Source organism: Pseudoliparis swirei, chromosome 7 (genome assembly GCF_029220125.1).
Source record: "Pseudoliparis swirei isolate HS2019 ecotype Mariana Trench chromosome 7, NWPU_hadal_v1, whole genome shotgun sequence".
Taxonomy (NCBI): domain Eukaryota; kingdom Metazoa; phylum Chordata; class Actinopteri; order Perciformes; family Liparidae; genus Pseudoliparis; species Pseudoliparis swirei.
Window position 1 is genome coordinate 9,958,202 of NC_079394.1, and position 14,884 is coordinate 9,973,085.

At 43.0% G+C, this 14,884-nt stretch overlaps 1 protein-coding gene and 1 long non-coding RNA gene across 4 annotated transcripts; one reads left to right on the forward strand and one right to left on the reverse strand.

The window, feature by feature from the left end:
- Positions 1 to 1,718: 1,718 nt before the first annotated feature.
- Positions 1,719 to 13,603, forward strand: cdca2 (cell division cycle associated 2). Of its 3 annotated transcripts, none has more exons than XM_056419811.1 (15): positions 1,719 to 2,002; positions 2,492 to 2,672; positions 2,764 to 2,900; positions 4,990 to 5,158; positions 5,539 to 5,693; positions 6,106 to 6,249; positions 7,231 to 7,360; positions 8,183 to 8,514; positions 8,962 to 9,013; positions 9,125 to 9,199; positions 9,634 to 9,743; positions 9,943 to 10,008; positions 10,221 to 10,292; positions 11,376 to 11,541; positions 11,980 to 13,603. In XM_056419811.1, exons 2-15 carry the CDS (start codon positions 2,492 to 2,494, stop codon positions 12,870 to 12,872), a joined length of 2,682 nt encoding a protein of 893 aa, XP_056275786.1. In that variant the 5' UTR covers positions 1,719 to 2,002; the 3' UTR covers positions 12,873 to 13,603. The 3 variants fall into 3 exon arrangements, with proteins under 3 accessions (XP_056275786.1, XP_056275788.1, XP_056275787.1); XM_056419813.1 differs by having other exon boundaries at positions 11,376 to 11,526; XM_056419812.1 differs by having other exon boundaries at positions 10,224 to 10,292.
- Positions 3,351 to 5,017, reverse strand: LOC130197240 (uncharacterized). The gene is made up of 2 exons (XR_008832407.1): positions 4,936 to 5,017; positions 3,351 to 3,527 (listed from the first exon to the last, which is right to left on the reverse strand). It is a non-coding gene; the product is annotated as an uncharacterized LOC130197240 (long non-coding RNA).
- Positions 13,604 to 14,884: the final 1,281 nt, after the last annotated feature.

Consider the following 14,884-nt stretch of genomic DNA (forward strand, 5'->3'; position numbering starts at 1 on the left):
CAAGAGAGCAGAGAAGTGACATTAATTACTGTAAGTGCTGCATTCTGGGTGCTTCTGCCACTCACAGCGGTGGTTATGTAAAATACAACAAAGAACAGATAAGCTGTTAACATCTATGCCACACAATTCCTATGTCTTATATAAAATATTAGTGTAACAATATCCACTTTTAGGATGATGACTGTTAATGGACATCAAACCTAAAATCAACTCAAACCAACATATTTGGAACAAGGCATGTTTCGTTAACTGAGCTGATTAGCCCTAAAACAGCTACACTGTGGGATCATTTGAAATATAATTCCCATCATAAAATGAAGGCATTGACCTGCGAAAGTTTTAAAATCCTATGTAGAAACATCATAACTCACAACCCAACATGTAAGGAGAAGAGGGGATGATTATCTTTTGGGCCAGACCAGCACTTTAAGACTTTCAGTTTTTCAAATTCTGAACATCTTATTTGGACAGGAACTCATACACACACCGGCTTATTTCACCTGTGACTGACTAGACTTGTTTTATTTGGCCAGCCTGTGCTGCACAAGAACAACAGCAGTCACTTCCATCGACTTGCCTGGTGTCAAGAAGCCACATGTTTCATGTGGTCGACAGTCCCAGCTGTGGGAAGAGGCTCACGGTTGCATCTGATCTCAGTGTATTCAGCTGGGCCCCAGCTTTCTAAACATCACAAAAGAAGGGACTATTTTTGTTTGTGACTGCTGTGTGTGGGCATGCTTTACAGAGCTTTTGAAGACTTGATTTTTGTCCAATTTTTGTGAAACACGTGAAAATGTGGTCATTTATGGCTGAATACATCATTATTATATTCATTGATTTTCTTAAAATGTCATTCATTCATTATTTATTATGTTTTATTATGTTTTCAGCTTAGACTTTTTTTTTATTCACCACAACTTAACAATTAATAAATAAAGAGAAAAGCGAGTGAACAAACCCAAAGATTTTTACATATATATATACAGGACTGTCTCAGAAAATTAGAATATTGTGATAAAGTTCTTTATTTTCTGTAATGCAATTAAAAAAACAAAAATGTCATGCATTCTGGATTCATTACAAATCAACTGAAATATTGCAAGCCTTTTATTCTTTTAATATTGCTGATTATGGCTTACAGCTTAAGAAAACTCTAAAATCCTATCTCATAAAATTTTAATATTTCCTCAGACCAAGTAAAAAAAAGATTTATAACAGCTGAGTGTTTGTCAAGGCTCAGGAAACCCTTGCAGGTGTTTCGAGTTAATTAGACAATTCAAGTGATTTGTTTAATACCCTACTAGTATACTTTTTCATGATATTCTAATATTTAGAGATAGGATATTTGAGTTTTCTTAAGCTGTAAGCCATAATCAGCAATAAATCAGAATAAAAGGCTTGCAATATTTCAGTTGATTTGTAATGAATCCAGAATGCATGACATTTTTGTTTTTTTAATTGCATTACAGAAAATAAAGAACTTCATCACAATATTCTAATTTTCTGAGACAGTCCTGTATATCCATCCATATAGCTATCTGCTTTGACTTTTGGAGGTCACGTGGAATCTCATCTGGATTTCTATTGGCCAGTTCATATTAAACGAGTTCCGGTCTCTTTCAACCCGAACAAATACGTAAGTTAGTTCCTCCGAATGATACCGTTTCTCACTTAGTCTCGACATTCTTTTCAACAACGCGTGTCGCCGTTATTGACAATTTGAACCGTTTTTAAATGCTAAACAATAATAATCATGTTTTGAAGTCGTATAAGTGTTTGTTTAGAAACGTTGATGACTTTTTAGCGGAGGGATCTATACGTCGCTGCTGGCTCCTGCGTGGAGCGGAATTTGAATCTCTCAGCTTCTCTCTTTCTTACGTTTGTGTTTTAGAGGAACGTGTAATAATATGTCAGTGCTTTTTACGTCACAGTAGTCCATACATATGATGTTTATATGTATTTAAACAGAAAACACCACTTTTATTTACTTTAAATCTACGAGGTAAGTGGTCTAACACCAAGCCAACGTGTGGGCAAACTAATGTTAGCTTGAAACAAGCTTTATTATTACTTTTCCATGAGAGTCGGCGATAAAAAAAAGTGGCAGGGGTCCACAACGAAGTTAGTTGTTACGGTGTCGTTAAACCGCACCGTTTAGTTATTCATTCATGAAGTACATGAGGGAAGTTGAACGCTGGAGATAACCACGCTAGCTTACTTTTGTTATGCTACCGGGGGTTTAGCTAACTATATTAGCATCCTGCTGAAGTCAGGGCGACGTCACATTTAGCAAGTTCATGACATGATGTTTAAATCCATGTTAAATTCATTTCGTCAGCTGACATTGTCCACAAGCATTAGACTGATGGTCGTAAACCTATTTGTCGCCTGTTGTGATTTATTTCAACTTGTTCGTGATACTTAACGTGTTATTGTGGTTCAGCTGCTCTTGAAATTATCAAATGTAACTTGATTCAAATTGTCCGTACAGATGGCCACCGCGGAGATGAACACGGAGGGAGATCAGACAGAGAGCATGCTGCCTCCCGTTGAAGAGGACTCTCCAGTTTTAAATGACACCTCAGCCTCACTGAATTTCTCGGAGCTCACACCTCTGCAGTTTGGCATCTCCGAGCAAAGTTTTACTCCAGTATCATCACCAAAAAGCAAAGGTGAGAGGATACTTATTTGTTTGGTGTTGAACTGCCAAAGTATTTGCATTGCCTCTCATCGATTCAAGCATTGTTCTTCCTCTTGTCCTAGATAAATCTCGTCTCGCACAAATGAAGGCAAGGCGGAGGTCTGGCGTTGGTGCCCGTGGCTCACCAGAGACAAACTCCCTCATCCGCTTCATGGCACGACAGAGGATGAAGACTCCACCAACCTTCCAAACTCCAGAGGTGAGAGATCCTTCGTGGATAACATTTGAGCAAATAATGTACCCCGAGATGCAAACGAGGAATGTTATCACTGGGCCAACTACAAATAGTTGTACTTGCATGGTGTTGTTGTACATCTACAGTATAGATTCACAGACATAGTCCCTGGTACACAACCTGCTTTGACTCACTCTAGCTTCAAAATGTGATCAGAGAAGAATTAAAATCAGATTAGCCAATTGGATTTGGAACCAAATTCCCACATACACATTTCTATAGACATATAGTGAGTTATTGAGATTTTTAAAGCAACTTCAGTAAATGTTTTTCTAGATCCTGACCTAAGTGGTTGACAAGCTATCATGTCTGACTTGTTGAACACATTACTGGTATTGTGTCTCGATATAGACCTTGCAAACAGCATTGGGCTGAATACTTATCACACCCAATAATTGGACATATCAGTAACAGTAACCTTTTGCATCAACTTAACTTTAATGGAGCAATTGAACAGAAGAGAAAATGATGGAGCTCCCGTTATGTGCCATTTGATTGACAGGATGACTTCTGGCAAATTGCTGTTAAATCCAGCAGTGTTACGTAGAGGGGACTGCTGTGGCACTGAAGATGTTGGTGGCTCGCCACATTCTGCCACATGTGAAGATCAAGTAGATTGTGTTATATACAGTACATTATTTTAGAAGAGCCTGTCTTCTTGATGGAGACATCTTCAGTTAGATTTAATATGCATCTCATATGATCATTGTAAAAGTAGCTATTACACTTCATTTCATGAAAGCTGGACTCTCCCATTCTTTTGTCATGGGAATGAATACTAGTGTGAGGTAATACACACGATGAGTCCAGTATGTTGACTCCATAGTAGGGTTGTCACAATACCAAAATTAGAACTTTGATACGATACCTGCCATAAATATGACAATATCTGAAACTTACGATACCAGAATTCGATACGATACCACAAATAAGATATGATACTGGTCTATTTATCTATAATAGTAATAAATAAAACATCTGTGTGGTTCCCTTTTTACCAGCTTGTTCCTGCCCAGCTTTTTCAACACTTAACAAATGGCATTAATATTAGTATTGGCCTACAGCAAGATATTAATGAAAATTACATGGTGCCATCATAGCATTGATTATGCACGGCTATGTAGTCCTTCTGTCCATATCTGACCAGATGACTACATCATTCCTTTCATAAGTATGAGCAATTGTAGAGTTCATATTTTATCTTAATTCATGGAATAATATGTTTTCCTTACGGGTCTCTGTATGTCAGTGGGCTTTCCTTCACTGTCTGAATGTCAGATTTTTTTTTACTGTCTGCAATGTAGCCAAAGTATTTCCAGATTTCACTTCTGGCATCTTTTTTTTGTGCAAAACCGTATCGTTTTGAATGTACGGGTACCACGGTACCTTATTTGTAACTGTACATCGTGCAACCCTACTCCATATTAACATCCATTTATACTTTTCAAATCAATGCTGCACCATTCTGTGCTGTCCATCCTTGTTCTTAATATGTCCCGAACAAAACATGCATTAGTCTCCTTTTAGTTGGACTAACAACAGACAACCTCTTGAGTCTTTACTTATGTATTTTATGTATGCACATATTTTTCTGATGCTGTTAAAGGTTTGTTTACATCGGCATATATTCTCAGTTATGCTCATTTGAGAACTACAAAATGCTATTTAATGATGCACCTACATTTAGCTTTAGTGTCTACGACCAAATAATTTAGGATTAAGCTTGTAAACTCAGCTTCCATGATGTTTCTGGCCTAGCCCACTTCCTTCTGCCATGAAAATGAGGTGCAGGTAATGAGTCTGATGATAATAAAGGGATACGTTTTGGGTCAAAGGAAAGTATTTTTTTCTCGTCTGTGAATAGTAATTTCTTGATATTCGGAAGCATGATACTTGCAGTGAGATGATGCACAGAAAGTAATATCCCTGATTGTGTGTGTGAAAGTAGTTGGTGATCGATGTCCTGCCTATCAGTAATTTTGTAATTTCAAAAGTCTACCTGTCAAACTGCATCACTGAGTAGATATGTTGTTTTTGCTGTCTCAACTCTCAGCTGGCGAGAAGTAGCCCCTTACTTCCCCGGGTGGCCTCCATGCTGAGGCAGAAGATGGCCTCCTTCCAGAGCCTGATGGATGTGGAAGAGAGTGAGGTCTGTGATCCGATGCCAAAGCAAGACAGCAGCAACACTGGAGGATGCATCAAGACAAGAGATTATCTGTCTGGTGAGGCCGCCTCATTGCCACAGGATTAATAGTTTTTTATTTCTCAACAAGGGTATGTGCCAGTAAGATTTCTTTATGATGTCCGGAGGCATTGTGAAAAGCTGTGGATTCATGCATAGCATGGTATAAGTTTGCCTCTGACAACATCTTCCAGCAGTATTTCCCTCTGAGCTTGGTCTTAAACGGGCCAGTTTCTGAGCTGTCTGTTGCTGTGGTGACAGTTTATCACCATCCCTTTGATCACATTTTTAAGCAGTGCAGATATGTTTATTTGATATGAGATCTTTAATCTTCATTTAACTGAGTTGTCCCAAAGTCCCATTTGTTTTTGTATGTTTATATAACGTGTCTTTTCGATGGGTGCATTTTCCCTCCGTCAGATAGGAGCAGCCATGATGGAGGAAAGGAGAACAACCCACCAATGATGACGGCCATGCCCAGCAAGAGGAGGCGCTTGGGCCCAATTGACGGCTGTGAGGTGGAGATTAGAGAGGCCAGCACTCCTATCTTCCACTTGAGTTTGAAGAAGCAGAAGGTACACTTACTCTGTCCATGTACTTACTTGACTGCTTTTAATAATTGAACTAAAAGGGTTTTCCTCTCTATTCTTTGCTTCCATTGAATCCTCTGATTATTTGTAACTCTTCTATGAATGTTAGATCTTCGTGCTACACACGACATTTTAAATACAAGCATCGATAAAAAAGAAACGGAAAAAACTCAAGCGAAGCAAGTTTGATTTAAGTCCTCGGTATTGAGGTCTTTTTTTACTTGGAGCTTCCACTTGTTTTCTGTAAAGTGCAACATCAAGTATTAAGATTTCAGTCTCATGCTAAACTAAACTAAAACAATGGTTGGTTAAATACACATTTCCTGTATCCCTGGTAGAAGTATTCTTGCTGCTGTTGAGCAGAATGAAACTGATAATTCTTTGATCATATCCACAGGAAGAAGAACCAGTGATGCAGGTTGTGACACAAGGACCGTTGTCATCCACTGAGACTGTGGAACAGGTCCAAGCTGTGCTTATATCCCCAACCTTTCACTTTGACCTTGAGCTCCAAACCTGTTCTCCTGCTAGGAACCAGCAGGTTAGGCTTAGTCCAGACTTAAACACACACAGATGTGGACACTCAAAAGCTAGGAGTGGATCACAGAGAAATTCATGTCAACTTGTGTGATTCTGCTCTGGTGCAAATGTCATCCCACTGATAATACCATTAGAGTAACATAATTACTTCACCATTTTCACATGGAAAACACAAAAACAAAGGTATAGCCAGGGAACCAATGAAGATACGTTGTGTAATTGACACAACCAGATTCAGTAAGAATTCAAGCCGATTTGTTTTAACTGCCAAAGGGAATTGAAGTGACATTTATAATGTCAAATAACCAAGCACACCGTTTTCTTCAGGTATGGGACTTTGGCCTCAGGCTCAGTACAGCACACTTCCGTCTCAAACATGGCGCCAAGCCGTAATCGAGCATCTCGACTGCAGCCGCACAGCAGGCGATAACGAGACAGACCGACAATTATGAGACTGGCGATCTCCTCCCTTAACACCGTCTTGCCCTCAACATGTCTCGTCACGCGGGCGCCAAGACAGAAAGTATAATTTTTAGAAGTGTTATACAATGCCACTTTAAGTTATCTTTGATCTTACTTTCATCAAAGATGATACAGCCCCATTTTCATTTGTGCTAGTAAACAGATATATTGTACCTGTATTTGTTGTGTAAAGCTCCGGCTAATGCGAACTATGCATCTCCTGGTCCTTCTGCCCCGCATTTTTAACAGGTGATCCTTCAAGAAATGCAGTTTGTATCACTTTGATCAGTGCTGAGAGCTGTGGTTGAAATCAGTTTACACAAGATTTGGACAACTAGCGGGAACAAACAGGATCTGTTTTACATATAAGAAAGAAATATAAAAGAAACCAGCAGTGAGGTTATTAGATGAAACAAATTGTATACACAATAACATTCGCTCGTACTGAACAACCTGCTCTGTGAAGCTCCTTGAACTACAGTCCAGCAGAATAGGGGGCTCATATGGTCTCTCTCAACAGGACGATATCTTTGAACTTCAAAGCCCCCGCCGACCGCCACCTGATGATTCTGCAGCCGCTTCACCAGCCCGGCATGCCCCCGCCCTTCACATCCCCTCTTTTCCTTCTCTGTTGGAGATGAATCCCACAGGTAAACGCACAGTGCTCTCCGTGGCCATGCAAGTCACTGACCTCTTTATCTCGGTTCAACTCTGCCTCTGAGGCTTGGTATACAGCGTTTGCTTGATGCATTGTATAAAGGCTGAATACCAGGAGAGTTGACCTTTATTTTCAGAAAGGAAATTGTGTTAATTAATGGCATTTGAGTCCTGTGTATCGGAGAACACCATGTGTGTTTTAGCTACAAGGGGAGTGTTAATAGTCCTCATGAAATGCCAGTGTTTGTATCAAATAGACCGACATGGAATGAATGCAATGTAGGGATCAGCACCCGCAACGCACGAGACCTGCGCTTGATTTGCAAATTCAATCGTCCCAATATTGATACAGATATTACTTTTCATTCAGTGAAAATGTCTTTAGTTGAGGGGAAAAAGCTGCAACATGTGTAATTTATATATTATATTTACTTTTCCTTATATCTCGGATATAGTTACATTCTACCTGCAGTATATTATCTGAAGTAACTGGCTGAGCATTATCTGTAAACCTTAATCAATCTACCTTAAACTTCAACTACCCTGTCACGGGTGTGATAAGGACCAAGAAGCAGCACGAAGGACACACAATCGTTGAGCCGAGCCGACAGGCAAACCGTCTCCAATCTGCTCACATGGAGAAACTCACTCGGTGGAACACCGCCCATAAGGAGAAATGGCAGGCAGGAAGCGGAAGCTATTCTTTTGGTCGGGGAAGAAAGGCTGTGTTGGTTTATCAAGGAAGAGTCCAAACAGGCAGGGTAATAATTAAAAAGTAAATAATTTGTGCATTAACGGGTTGACACTCTTTGCAGGAGAGGATGACTCAACCGGGACATCGGTGAAGAAGAAAAAGCGGGTGTGCTTTGGAGGTCCGCTATCTCCTGAGTTCTTTGATAAGAACCTGCCTCCCAGCACACCGTTGCAGAAGGGGAGCGAGCCAGCCCGGGTACCCACACCAGGTGGGATCTTCCAGCCGCGCTCAGTGCTGAAGACCCCACAGAGGAGTGAATCCCAAACATCAGCACCACAGCCAGATCCCAGCAGCCCCACTGGGTTTGGTGCCTCGCCGACGCTTGCGATGCCTCGCCACTGCAGAATGCCGTCTGTGGGGGAGGACAGTGACGAGAGAGATGAAGAACGATTGGTAATGATGCCATGGTGTTTATACTGCTCTGTATGTCATAAAATAGTAGTTTCGACATTGAAAGTGTCCAAGCAGAGTTAACACGGGTGTAATTAACAACATTATTTCTGGTTCTATTCTATTTTGTGGGTCGCAGGCTCCCAGTGAGCAGCATGCACAATGCCAGGGCCATAATTAATGTTATTAATTCCACCTATGTTTGTCCTGCAATGACATGTCACAATAGCTGCTGTGAAAGGGCCCATCCAAGTGGCTCTCATCTAGCTTACATTATATTAATACTGACACGTGTAAAAGTGTGACACTACAGTTTTAGTTTTCTCTCTGGATACAATTCTGAATAAGTGTCGTTTAATAATTGTTTATTACTTACAATAATCAGAATAGGCTGCCGTACGCACTATGTTTATGTCACAGTCAATCTTGTTTTGTATTTTGTTGTTCTAGATTGTTTTCCCTTCCATGGAGGAGGTTGACTCTGCGTGGACGGGAAATCCAGGTTGATTATTATTGTCTATTTATCCTGACAGTTACAGCCTATTATTGTCTCCGTTAGAGTGCAGTCTCGCTCTGTAATGATCACCGCTCTTTTCATTCCTGCAATCTTCAGAATGTACGTGGGAAGTTCAGCCGTTGAATTTAAACGCTGCCTTCATCGAGGAGTCTCTTTCTCAGATTCTGACAGGTGAACTACCGTCATACTTTTACATTTATTCCTTTCATTGCCTCTTAACTTTATGTCTACATCTCTCCTGTTCTCCACTTTCTCCCGTCTCCGAACAAATTTCAGAGTGTCAAGCTACAACAGAAATTAAATTAAAGTTCACGTGTCGCTCAAACAGCTAAAGTTCATCATTTTCGTTGGCTTTAGAGAGTAAGCCAATAGCCAATTGCCAGTCTTCAAGTGTGGAAAAGGGCAAATATTATATAATATATGTTAAACCACTGTATCAAAGACGGAACAGGGCCGTGGTCATTTGGATTCAGCTATATCAAAGTTCTGTTTCACCAATATTTAGTCTCTGTTGGTTATTATGAACTATGCTAACCAATATTACCTCAGCTGGAAAACTCTCAATAGATGTGATTTCAGCAATCATAACGTCAGTTTTCCTCCAGAGTCTGAGGTCCATCCCAGCACCACCTCCCAGATGGATGAGCCGATGCCAGAGCAGGAAAGGCAACATGAAGCTGCAGCTCCAGCCCAATCTAGAGACCGAAGGGAAAAGGTCTGCATCCTTATCGCTTGTTTTAGTTTTTTTTTATCATCTTCCTGAGAGGTCATTGTGTGTTCACAAGATGTATTTCTACAACTTTGCTTCACATTTATCCAGTAAAAGTTTGTTCATCACTGGATTATTACCATCCATTCCCACACTGTAAAAAATGTATTTCATACACTGAAACTTCTCTAAATGTCCTCTGCAGCAGCCAAGACCAGAACACCGGGCCAGCAGTGAGGCCGAAGCTCGCTCCGGCAGTCGAAAGAGAAAGGTCTGCTCTCACCACGCGCTGTTTCTGCTCCATTTACCAGACGAGACGCTTTAAAATAATTTAGGAGTCGTAACATGCTCCCATTCAATCTACTGTTTAATTCCACTGGATCTGAACTAAATCACGTCCGAGGATAACGACTTTATGTTTGCAAGAGAGTGGCAGAGGGATGATCATATAATGTCTCCTCATTGCCAACTCTGTTCCCCCAGCAGCCGGAGGAGAGCCAACCTGTGAAGAGGTCGACGCGCTCGGCTGCCCAGACGACCTCCGGGAAGATGAAGGTGAGTTGGCGGAGTCTGTTCGTTTGATTCCTCTTAACACGGCTCCACCGAGGAGCTGCAGACAGTTCTTCCTGGGAGGTAGTCTCTGAGCAGATAGCAATCTAAATACAACTTACTTTGTCTGAGTTGGGGGAATAACTGTGTGTATGCCCCAGTGTGAGCCACACATGTATCATAATGGCAACTCTATTACGATATCTTACATTTTTAAGTTGTTGACAAATCCCTCTAAAAACAAAGATGAATTGATCACAGGATATATTCAAAGTTGATTCTAGTGTTTTCATTTTATTTTTTTATCACAATAAAAATCTAGAAGATCACCAAACTTATCCTTTCAGGGCATTCACACTAAATTAATAAATGAGAAAAATGTAGATAAGGGCAGCAAATGGAGCCACAGGAGTTGTGGACATGTATACAGAACAACAGGTAGTTTGTTATTGACGATAAATTCCCTTCTGCCTCAAACACCTTGTTTGAAGGCGTTCTGGAAAGCTGTCGCTCCGCTGACTGTCGTTGTTTTTGTTTCGTTTTTTTCATACAGGCTCCCAGTAAGGACTGGGTTTCGGTTTAATTTGGGTTCTATATCTCCCAGTTCTGCAATTTCACTCCGTGGAATGACGGTAGAGATTTTATTACAGCCGTGTATAAACATGCCGAAATCCGCTGTAAAGCACATGGTGTCATTTCTACGGGACCTTTTGTAATTAGAGGACGAACCAAATAGGAATTAATACCCTCTGAAAATGAAATGCTCCGTCTGAAAAGGTTAATGCATAATAGATTTGGACACAATGATTCTGTTTTAGGAAAGTGGATTAGGGGTAAAACTGCTCTAGTCCCTGTTGGAAGGTAACACTCTAATTATAAACTGTATGATCATATGTTTTATTTATGATAATTATTATTAATTGAAATATCCAATCTTTCTGACATGGCGCCTACACAATCGGCCACGGAAAAATATCTAATTTAAATTGATGTACTTACTGAGGATGACATAATGAGCTGCTGTCGGATTTCAGTTGACTCGACCTGTCAATGCGAAGCTCTCTGACAACGCAGGCTGTCTTTCCACAGAGGACCGCCGCGGCGATGCGGCGGTGGAACCGGGACGTGGACCGCTCCCTGTACGGCTCTCGAGCCTACGCCTCCAAGAACCCCACCCTGAGCCCCATCAACGAGAGGCTGGCCCTCATCGGCCGGTCTCAAGCAGCGCCGCACATTCCTTGTACGAGCAGCACGGGTAACGCAGACAAAAGCTTCATCTTTCTCGTATTGATAGTCAATTATGGGTTTTGCTTTTGTCAAAGATAATAATAAAAGTGGGCGACTGGGTCAGTGGTTAGCAGGTCCGTCTGTCAATCAGGGGGTTGGCGGTTCAATCCCCGCCCTAGTCGATGTGTCCTTGAGCAAGACACTTAACCCTGAGTGGCTCCCTGTAGCTGCCTCTACGGTGTGTGAAAGTAACAGGATTGTAAGTCGCTTTGGATAAAAGCGTCAGATAAATGACATGTGTAATGTAATATAAAAAATGTAATATGTCTATAATTATTTCCATTTTTTTCAACCTTTCAAAATCTTTGGTTGTCACAGAATGTATTATTTATTACTGTTAGAACTTGAAAAGAGCAGAAATGAATTTACCTGATCGTTTTCTTATTTTCCTCTTTTCACCCTTCAGCCCCAAATCACGAGACCCCCTGGAACCCGGAGATGGCGAACGGCGCTCTAGCACCGGGTGAGCTCACTGTGACAAACGCTTTGGAAAATTCCCCAGAAGATTCCGTCACATCAACAAACAGCTTTAAAAAAATGGCCACAAAGAGGGTGAGAGGGAGAGGACTGAAGAAGAGGACGGTCAGTGTCTCTCATGATACTCTGCTCAGCGAGGAGACTCTGGATCCGACTGGAGGAGAGACGGAGGAGCACGGTGACGGCCAAACGACTCCCAACCTTGAGGCATCGAGCGAAACCCCTCTGAACCGCACGCTGCCCGAGCAAGGAGAGCCGAACACTGAACATAAGGCCCACATTTCTGCAGATACACTTTGCACGGACTCTGATGGAAACTTAGAATGCCACGGCAGTCCGGCTGCAGCCACCTCAGGCTGCCCGCCTTCAGGTGGAGAACCCGACAACACGTTGAGTCAGTCAGCAGAGAGAACCGCCATGACGGTCAAGGAGAGCGCCGTAAACGTCTCTGAGCTGCAGGAGCAGGGACGGGGAGACCACGCCGCCGCTATCCAGTGGGACGACATCGGGTCAAGCTCTGAGACCCAGGAGGAGGTGGGAGGAGCCGGTCTACACCTCGCCTCCTGGCAGGCTGACTTCAATTTTGAAGATGTGTTTAAACCGGTTGCCAGTAGAAACCAGGTGCGCTCAGTACGCCGCAGCCTGAGGAACCAGAGCAACGCAGAGCACAGCGGCGCCGGTCTGGCCTGGTTGGCTTGGACCTCCCCTGAATCCATGAAGGAGTCCCGCAGGAAGACCCGGGTCCGGCGGCTCAGTGCTGTGCTGGCCATCCAACTGTCACTCCCCGAAGAGACGCAAGACAAATGCTCCGTGAGACTTTAAATCCACGACATGAACATGGATGAAGAATAAAGGGGGATAACTACTGCATTCATCGCACCTTCATACTTACCTGTCCCGTTTGTTTCAGATGAGATGAAGGATTATCCAAAGAGCAGGCTGATTGTTTTGTATTCGCGAGAACATTAATGCCTCTGTTCCCTGTGAATTATTAGAGCTGACCAGTCATTTGTAGCCAGTTTCCCCTCCGCTTACCAAGCCAGTCAATACCCAATCATATTCTCTGCTGACCACCTCCCAATCAATACCCGAGCACTCGGCTGGTAATCACAGTGCATGTTCAGGCTCCCTCTACAGAGTCATTGGATTCAGCATCTCCAAGTCAATATCTCTTCTCTGTGGATAGATGCAGACGGCTGGACTGCATTCTCCATCTGCCATGCCAGGTTGGGCAGGAGGAAGATATGATGGTAAAGTAAGCAAGTGGGGGGGGAACACAAATCAAATTTATAGGTTCAGACACTTCTGTTGAGTGGTGGTTGCTGGAGTAGTTTATTTTGTGGTCCCCTCGGTGATCTAAACAGTTGACGTCCAGGTAAATGTCCAGAAGAGGTCCCCATCGCGTTCTCTGATCTTTTTAATGGATTGTTTTAAGATGTGAATCGGGTGGAAATAGGTTGCACCAAATCTTAAATAAGTTTGTGTTCTCAGTGAACATCAGAATGTACCTTGCTATGTTCTTATGCTGATTAAATGCCTTGGTTGTAAGTGAAGACATCTCATTCCATCATATTGTGTTCATTTAAACATGATTTAATCTCGTTTGAAAGGAATTCACCCGGATAATAAAACGGCCGTTATCTCCACAGACGTGGTCCAGCTGTGTGGTCCGTTGAGTTCAAGTTCGGCAGCTTTCCGTTCACATAAACCCAGAAACCGTTTCCATAACCGAAAGCAGAGTTTACATAATTACCATCCTGATTTACATTTTGAACGCAGCCAAATGTCTGGAAGTAAATCGACCTCTGACCTCCGATTCCACCGGTCGGAGATTCAAATCGGCTCCATCCATCTGTCACAGAGGAGCGGGGAGAGCGGCGACAAATTGAGTTTCAAATTCGGTTCACATTGGGAATTTGGCTCCCGGAATGACGCATGGCCGTAATCTCTCCATCACTGGTAATTGACTCGCTCCGTTTGACATCAAGTCACTTGGCTGAAGGACGCCGGCGGCTTCTGGCGCTCTGCAAAGTCTTCTGGGAAACTGCCTGATCGAGGCCGTGGGCCGACGGTGCCATCTGGTGGCAGACCGCGGGAGTTGCAGACGGCGGTTATTCGTCCGTCAACTTCACAACGATGACGAGATGAAAGAAGTCCCCAGGAAGTGATGTCATCATCGGGAGAGGAGATTATTTGGTCGATGCACTTTCACCTGTGTCAAAGAGGCTTTTGTCTGCGGCTGCTTCTGAATAGGAATCAGTTGAGGCTCATCATCACTTGAGGCCTGTGTGTTGCCCGGTACTTTTTCACTTTTCTCAGAGCATCATGTGCCCGTGTTCTGTCTCTCATCCCGTCGTCTGATTCTTAAACTTGCATCTGGGAGCGTCTTCGCCGGTCGTCTGAGTGTCGAGCCAAACGGCTGCACCTCCTCTGCCAGTGGGGTGTGAAGCGCCTGTCCCCAGCAGACGGGCATAGCGAAGACGGCTTAACACGAGAACAATGGGGTCCTTTGACCAAAACGACGCCCCCGAGACATGTGGCCTCCTGTCACCGTGGCAACCCCCCATGGGACAGGGAGCGGGCTGACAGCTGGAGGGGAGGATTTACAAAAAATGGAGTCCATTTCTTTCCACTGAAGCTCGCCTGCTCGACATCTCCCCCCTCGTCCCCCCGTCGCCCTCCACTCGGTGTCCGTTATGAATGTCGGTTACATCTCATTTTACAACTTCATGTGATTGACCTTCTGAGCTTGACTTGCCACCGACAGCCCGTCCAACTCCTCCACACACAGACGAGTTGACAATAAATCCCGTCTTTATGGGCTCTAGTTGCCG